At 43.2% G+C, this 8,562-nt stretch overlaps 1 protein-coding gene across 1 annotated transcript; it reads left to right on the top strand.

Moving 5' to 3' along the window:
• Positions 1 to 5,503: 5,503 nt before the first annotated feature.
• On the top strand, positions 5,504 to 7,955 carry LOC103721461 (putative glucuronosyltransferase Os03g0107900). Its single transcript, XM_008811685.6, has 3 exons — positions 5,504 to 6,423; positions 6,509 to 6,750; positions 7,213 to 7,955. The coding sequence occupies exons 1-3, from the start codon at positions 5,764 to 5,766 to the stop codon at positions 7,694 to 7,696; spliced, it is 1,386 nt and encodes a 461-aa protein (XP_008809907.4). The 5' UTR covers positions 5,504 to 5,763; the 3' UTR covers positions 7,697 to 7,955.
• Positions 7,956 to 8,562: the final 607 nt, after the last annotated feature.

The raw sequence follows: 8,562 nt of genomic DNA on the forward strand, positions 1-8,562 counted from the left end.
ATCTGTTTATTAAACATGGCAGGTTCGGGTTGTAATTTCTGACCTATTTAATAAATAGGTCAGGTTTAGGTTTATGATTTTCTGATCCGACCTGCATCTGACCGGATCCGTTTATGTCTGACCCGACCCGATTGCCACTCCTGCTCAAACTTCACTCAATTCAAAATATCTAGATTCAAAATTCGACTTCAATCGAGTTTTAATATTCAAATTCAAATTCGATTCGATCAAAGAAAAAAAAACAATACTTGACATCGAATCCACTCGACCTAAATGTCAACCGAGCCATACTCAAACTAGAGTTCAAGCTCGAATTCGAACCTTGGTGACAATTAAATCATATGATTAAAACAAAATATTTATATTATATTATATTTTTAAATACTAAATTAATGATATATAAATAAAAATAATATATATATATATGACTAGGTTTTTTTAGCTTTTGAGAAGAGTATTTTGCTACTCGAGCTCGACTTATTTAAGCTACTGGAGCTAGACTCGGCTATCACCGAGCTTGAGTCGAGCTCGAGCAGCTCGCAAGCTGCTTAGCTCATTTACGCCCGTAGTTAACTCTCTCATTTTGCCCTTTTGGGTCATCAATTTTGTGGTTGTACGTGAGGTCATCAGAAGCTAAATTTACTTCTAAGATTTTCATTAAAGAGACTTTTGAGGTGAATTTAGATGTTGGGGGCATAATTTGATCTTAAACTTGTTCATGTCCGATACTAATAATATTCTATGCACTAACATCTTGCGCCTGTAGTACTTGTGGATATGTTTTACACATGGTTAATGAATGGTCAAAATATCCTTAAAAGATCTCGAAGGAAGGCGAGCATGCAAGATTTTTTTTTGATTATTTCTTGTCTAACGAGGCCAAGCTCCAAATCTTTTCTTGCAGTAAGAAAAAGCAATAGAGGATGGCTAAAAGTATTTTGAAATTTTGGATAATGAAATGTAATGGGATAAATTACTCTTTAAAAAAAAAGTATTTAAAATTTTGGAATGTGGAGTTTATTGAAAAGTAGTTATTTTAGAAAAAAAGAGAAATATGGTTGTTAAAAGGAGGGGAAAGCAAGTTGTTCTGGTACATTAACTAGCACATAGCCTGTGCAATACGCGAGGTATAGTTTTTCTCCTCTTTCCAGCTAATCCTAAAATACAATATCGAATAAATATAATAGAATAGCTAACAGAAATAGAAAAATATAATAGATCTAAGAGCCTAATTATTTTCTAAAATAATTTTTGATATTAATATAATGATATACTATCACTATACAAAATTCTAGCAGTACACACACACACACACACACACACACACACTCACACACACACACACACACACACACACACACACACACACACACATATATATATATATATATGTATGTATATAAATATTTATATATGTATGTATATATACATAGATATATATATGTATGTATATATACATACATACATATATATATGTATGTATATATACATATACATATATATATATACATATATATGGATATATATATATATATATATATATGGATATAGTAAAATAATATATTACAACAAAATAATGAAATTATGATCCAACTTGCATATAATAAGATAGAAAAGTATTGCATCTAGAGGATATTTAATTGCAACATTACTTGGTCATTAGAGGTTGTGCTTTCACTTTTAAGTAAAATTATTATTATAAAAATGCAACTAAAATTAAGAAACACTGGGAGGGTATAGTATTAATAAAAAAATCATTAATATTGTCATATTAATAATGTCATTGATTTCTATATCAATTTAGTTGTAATAATCAAAAGTTCTTTATTAATACAATTTAATAAGCTAATAAGCTTCTTAGTAACAATTTTATATTATTATATTTTAATAAAGAAATGTATTAAATAAGAGTCAAATTTATTATGCAAAATAAAGAACTCTATTAATAACATTATTAATATATTCCACATGGAAATGGAAAGTTCTCCACAAGCAATACCTCCATTTTAATATATATATTAGATGCAACTAAAATTAATAAAAATTAGTGCAGTCTAACGACCTACACAGGATATGAGCATGGTACGGTACTAACAAAAAAATATTTTTATTAATTTTTATATTAATTTAGTAGTACTAATAAAAAGTTCTTTATTTAATATGGTTTAGTAAGTTAATAAGCTTCTTATCAATAATATAATATTATTATATTCTAATAAAGAACTATATTATAAAAATCTTATTATTATCCAAAATAAAGGGCTCCATTAATAACGTTACTAATATAAACATCCACATGGCAAATGGAGGGCTTTGCACAAGCAGAGCCTCCATTTTAATAAATATATATTAGATACAACTTAAATTAATAAACATTAATTAGTCAAATAGCCTGAGCAAGATAAAGAAAAATTACAATACTAATAAAAAATATTTTTTTACTAATATCATCATATTAATAAGGTCATTAATTTCTGTATTTGGTACTACTACACTACAGAAAAAGTGAGATTTTCCGACGCTTTTTTTCTGACAACATGGAGAAACGTTGGAAAATTTTGGTTAAAAAGCATCGGTAAAACTTCAGAATCGATGATGCTTAAAAAGCATCATCGAAAAGTTGGACCAAATCCATTCAAATATCAGCCCCCTCTCGATCAATGCCCTAGCTCTTATAAGCGTCTCCTCTCCTCTCCTCTCCTCCTCCCTCCGGTGCCAACATCAATCTATCGCCTCCCCCCGCTCTTTCACCTCCTCCGGTGCTCTTATAAGCACATGCTCAGCATCGTCTATCGCGACCTCAAGTCGGAGAACATCCTCATCCACTCCGACGGCCACATCATGCTCTTCGACTTTGATCTCTCCCTCCAATCCACCTCCTCCCCCACCCTCGAGGCCGCCTCCGACGGCGTCGACTACCCCTCCTACCTCCCCGACCGCCTCTTCTGCCCCCGCAAGCCGCCCCCCTCCCTCCCCTCCCGCTGGTTCATCGCCGAGCCGGTCACCGCTTGGTCCTGCTCCTTCGTCGGCACCCACGAGTACGTCACCCCCGAGGTCGCCGCCGGCCGCTTCCACGGCAGCACCGTCGACTGGTGGGCCTACGACGTCCTCCTCTACAAGCTTCTCTACAGCCTGACCCCCTTCGCCGGCCCAGCAACGAGGCCACCCTCCGCAACATCGTCAAGTAGCCTCTCGCCTTCGCCCTGGCTCGTAGCCCGGCCAACTCCGCCACCTGGGACCTCATCTCGGTCTGCTCGTTAAGGACCTGGCCTCTCGACCGACACTTGCCTTCGCCTCCTCCCCCGACCCTCCCCCCCCCCTCTTTTTTTTCTTAATGTTCTCAAAATTACATTTTCCTTGTAATTTACAGCCTGACCCCCTTCGCCGGCCCAGCAACGAGGCCACCCTCCGCAACATCGTCAAGTAGCCTCTCGCCTTCGCCCTGGCTCGTAGCCCGGCCAACTCCGCCACCTGGGACCTCATCTCGGTCTGCTCGTTAAGGACCTGGCCTCTCGACCGACACTTGCCTTCGCCTCCTCCCCCGACCCTCCCCCCCCCCCCCCCCCCCCCTCTTTTTTTTCTTAATGTTCTCAAAATTACATTTTCCTTGTAATTTGTTTAATTTATCATCTTAGGATCTTCCAAGTTGAGTTCGTGGGTGGTTTTTGGGTTGGGATGGGGAAAAGAGGCTATCTTATATTCTGGTTTCTGAGTAGTGGAGTCATTAGGAAAAGGACCTAGCACCAGACCTGAGGTAATGCCCAAAACATCTCTTCTTCTATTCGAGGCTCCTCTCTTAAGTGAGTAGAAGCAGTAGCCAGGATCAATTTCCCTCTCGATAAATTACTCTCAACCAAGAAGGAATGAGAATGTTGAAGAAAATAATTTTTTTTAAAAAAATTGAAAGCTAAAGCCGATGCTTACAAGCGTCGGCTTTAAGATTTTTAGTGACGCTTTTAAGCATCGCTAAAAATTGATCTTTTATAATACTTTTCAAAAGCACCGGAAAAAATTTTTCTCACTTAGATATCGCCGAAGTTTCTGCGACGCTTTGTTTAGCATCGGCGGAACTTTAAGCGACACTTATAAGTATCGCTAAAGGATTTAAAAAATATCGAAAAAGATACATTTTTCTGTAGTACTAATAAAATATATTCTTGATATTAATTATTCTGATCGTATATTTATGGCGGTGTTGAAGCAGCCAGTTGCCGAGACCAATAACCGTGATGATCTTTAGCATTACTCTATGTCTGGACACACATAATACATCGGCCAATACCGAAGTCATTCATCCCGGTCAAAGTCGAGGCCAAAGAATTCTCCCCATCAGATGGTATGACAAAGTTGGGAGCTGAAGGAGCGACCAAGTTTGGACAGGTTGTAAGAAGGCATTGCTATGACCAACAGATGGAGGTGACGAGAAGGATGACGAGAAGGATGAGGGGCTTGGAGCCATGTGGTGGCGCCACCGCCGAAGGAGCGGTGGTGGTGGGATGGACATGGGGATATCCGAGGCATGGATGGAGCCATCGTAGGCTTGAGAAGGAGAGGTAATGTTTTATTTGGAGCTATTTTGGATTTCTCGACAAGCTGGTTTGGATTACCAGACAAGATGGTATTGTTGGTGGTCGAAGGTGGCAAGATTTTAATTTGAGCTGGACTAGTTACGGGGGGCAGTGGGATGGAGAGACAAGAGGAGGAAGGATGCAGTCTCTTCTCTAAGAACTAACAAATCTCTATCCTAGTGTTTTCATAAATGCCATTTATTACAGTGACTGTAACCAGCGAGGACGGCAGGGGCGAGCCGAAGGCTCGATGGCTGGTAGGCTGGCAGCCGTGGAGATCGTCGTTATCCATGCAAGGTAAGTTGTCGCGAATAAGGGACATGGTGTAGATCACTTCACGGCGGTGGCGGGAGGCGTGGCATGGTGCTCATGGCCGTCGATCATCTCGCAGTTGACGAGGCAGATGATTGGGCAGATGCGCTTACCACCGCCGTGGGCGTAGCACATTGAGCTACTCGGCGGCGTTGAGGGCCCGATTCACGGCGGTGGCATTCTGGAGCATGTAGCCCTTGAAGTTGATCTCCACAGACGCCGCCGCGGAGGAGGAGGCAGCGTTGACCTCCATGATCGCCGCCCAGGCAGGGTGGCCGCGGACGGACGGCTATCTAAGGGCAGCGGCGGAGGCGGAGGCGGGCGGGGGTGGGAAAGATGGGGAGAGGGAGGACGAGGAGGAGAAGGCGGACACGTCGGCCTAGGAGCCCAACCGGGTTACGTGAACGGTGTCCGAGAGCGGTGGCGTTGGGGGAACCCGGCATTGAATATCAACAGGAGAAAAAAAAATAAAACAACAGTGAATACCACATCCAGCCCACAGCCATTGACCAGTCCTAGGACCCACTGATAATTATGTGACAACTAAAAGAACTTTGAAACTTCACCTATATTAATTAGAAAAATAGTCCAATAATAGAGAAAGTTCCACTCCCCTTCATTTCACCTTCTTCCCCTTCCTCGCCCTCTGGATTTTGGTAAGCTCCAGCTCAAAATATCCAGACGCATCGCACCAACCGGACCCCATAAATGAAGTGAAAAGAAAACAACGCCCCACTTCTCCACCAACCCCTCTTACATCTCTCTCTCTCCCCTAATAATTCTCTTCTATCTCCCTTCACCACCACTCCACCTCCTACTCCCTCCGAAAACACCACCCCACCCTCCTCCAAGTCCCCCCAAACTCCCTCCCTTTTAACCTCCCATGCCGGAGCTCAGAGCTTCTCACCATCACTCTAGAAGCTATTTTTCCTCCTATTCCCCCTCCCCTCACATGAAGCTCCTCCCCAAAAGAACACACCTCCACCACCCCCACCACCACTACGAGAAAGCCCTCTGCCTCAAGAAGTACTCCAAATGGCTCCTCTGGCTCGGTCTCTCCATCTACCTCTTCTCCTCCTCCTCTTCCACTCTCTTCCCTCGCCCCACCCCGACTTCCCTCCCCAAAACCACCCTCCCCCTCAAAACCACCCCTCGCGCTCTCATCGAAGCTCGAAATACTTCAACTTCTCCTCCCTTCAAGATCTATGTCTACGATCTTCCCTCCAGGTATAATAGAGACTGGCTTGCCGACCGGCGGTGCGAGACCCATTTGTTCGCGGCGGAGGTGGCGCTCCACGAGGCGTTCCTCGACTCCCCCCACCGCGCTCTCGACCCCAACGATGCCGACTTCTTCTTCGTCCCCGTTTATGTCTCTTGTAATTTTAGCACTCCGAATGGATTCCCTTCGCTTGGCCACGCCCGCCCCCTCCTCGCCTCTGCCGTGGAGCTTATCTCCTCCCAGCTCCCCTTCTGGAACCGCTCCCGCGGCCGCGACCACCTCTTCGTCGCCTCCCATGACTACGGCGCCTGCTTCCACGCCATGGTATTATTCTTCCCTTTTCCCACCTTATTTTAAATAATTAAATTTGATTTTTAGTGATTCTTATTCTGGTGGTTAAAAAAAATAGGAGGATAGGGCGATACGGAATGGGATCCCGGAGTTCTTGAAGGAGTCCGTCATATTGCAGACGTTTGGCATGCGGACAACGCACGTGTGCCAGGAGGTGGAGCACGTGCAGATACCTCCGTACGTGCCGCCGGATATTGAACGGTGGCCAGCGTCGGAGACGGTGAAGAGGGACATCTGGGTGTTCTTCCGGGGGAAGATGGAGGTCCATCCCAAGAACATCAGCGGCCGGTTCTACGGCAGGTAAGCGGTGACGTTTACTTATCCTACTCCGTATAATTTTTATCGATTAATTAGAGCCGGAAGAAGTAGTGGAATTCTTCAGGACGGCCGTCGTCTCCAATTCTCAATGCTTCCTTGAGGATAAATTAGAATTCAGAAATGGTTTGCTGTTAAACAACAGAACAGTTTTCATATGACCGAAATAGCAGATGTCGTTTCCTTTTTTTCATTTCCTAATTGTGGAATAAAATGATTCTTAATATTAATTTACTTCGAATTGTAAAATATATTTTTTTTATTGGAAAGAAGAGGTTTGAGCTCGTAACGCTGTTATAACGATGAATAAAGGGAATTTTTTTTTCCGAATTGTAAAAGATGACATCATCAAATGGCAGCTAGATTTTTGTTGAGGTTAACAACAATGGCACTTGAAAACGTAGTCGTTCGACGGAGAAAGTAACGATGTGTCATTTCGTGGTGCAGGAGGGTGAGAACCGAGATATGGCATCGCTACGGCAACAACCCTCGGTTTTATCTCCGGCGAAAGCGGTTCGCCGGCTACCAGTCGGAGATCGCGCGGTCGGTGTTCTGCCTGTGCCCCCTCGGGTGGGCCCCGTGGAGCCCACGCCTAGTGGAGGCGGTGGCGCTGGGCTGCGTCCCCGTCATCATCGCGGATGGAATTCGCCTCCCGTTCCCTGAGGCGGTCCGGTGGCAGGAGATCTCCCTCACGGTGGCGGAGCGAGACGTCGGCAATCTGGAGCCCATTCTGGACCACGTGGCGGCCACCAACCTCTCCGCGATCCAGCGCAACCTGTGGGACACGGCCAAGCGGCGTGCGCTGCTCTTCCACCGTCGGATCGAGGAGGGCGACGCCACGTGGCAAGTGCTGAAGGAGCTCGAGGGGAAGCTAGATCGGTCCTGGCGGTGGGGGCAGGACCAGCAGTTGCGGGTGGCCTCGTGGAGTTAGAAATTGGGGGCGCTTTCCCCGACGTGCTGGCTGTGGGTTGGGGACAGCTGGCGGTTTGGAGCGGTGGCCGGAGGGGAGGGTGGTGGGACCCACTGAATTATGGCAGGTCTGCTGAGATGGCACGCCGTGATTGGTACGATCAGAGAGACCTGTACAGGGACCACGAGAAAATATACATTATTTTGTATTTTTTCCACGGAGAGAAGAATAAATAAGTAAATAAATAGATAAATAAATAAATAGAGGTATGGTTTTCTCATTCGGTGGATTAACATTTAATAATGGGAAATGGTTGGTTGGATGACGATACTATAGTGCTGGAGAGTGGATTTGTGAAAGTGGATAGGGATATAATAATTATAAATTAATTTTGATATAAATATAAAAATGTGGCAGGTGTTTTTTTTAATAAAATAATGATGGGAAAAATTATTAGTTGAATTAGATCCACCAACTCAAAAATAGATATCCAACCATAGAATTTTTAATTAAATCAATAACAGCAAATGAACCAATTCAACCAGCACCTACAAATATGCATGACTATATATTATTTATTTATTTATTTTATACTCATATTTGTGCATATTATTAATTTGTAGTGGGTGGATTCGTTCCAACTAATAATTTTTTCTTGATTTAAATTATTTTTTTATATTATATTTATTATTTAATATATCTTGGTGCTTTTACGAGGGGAACCTTGAACCATCTTTGTAACGGCTGAGGGGGGAAGAATGGGCCTGAATGGCCCTCAGCCATTGTTTAATTAGACATTTGAATTCTTTTTTAAACAAAAAAGTATATGTGACTTCTGCATCTTACGTAATATACTCTGTATGTTTGGCTGCATCTTTACATTTGGA

This window comes from Phoenix dactylifera, chromosome 6 (assembly GCF_051530095.1).
Source record: "Phoenix dactylifera cultivar Ajwa chromosome 6, Ajwa_hap1_PhDact_Kaust_v1.1, whole genome shotgun sequence".
Taxonomy (NCBI): Eukaryota; Viridiplantae; Streptophyta; class Magnoliopsida; order Arecales; family Arecaceae; genus Phoenix; species Phoenix dactylifera.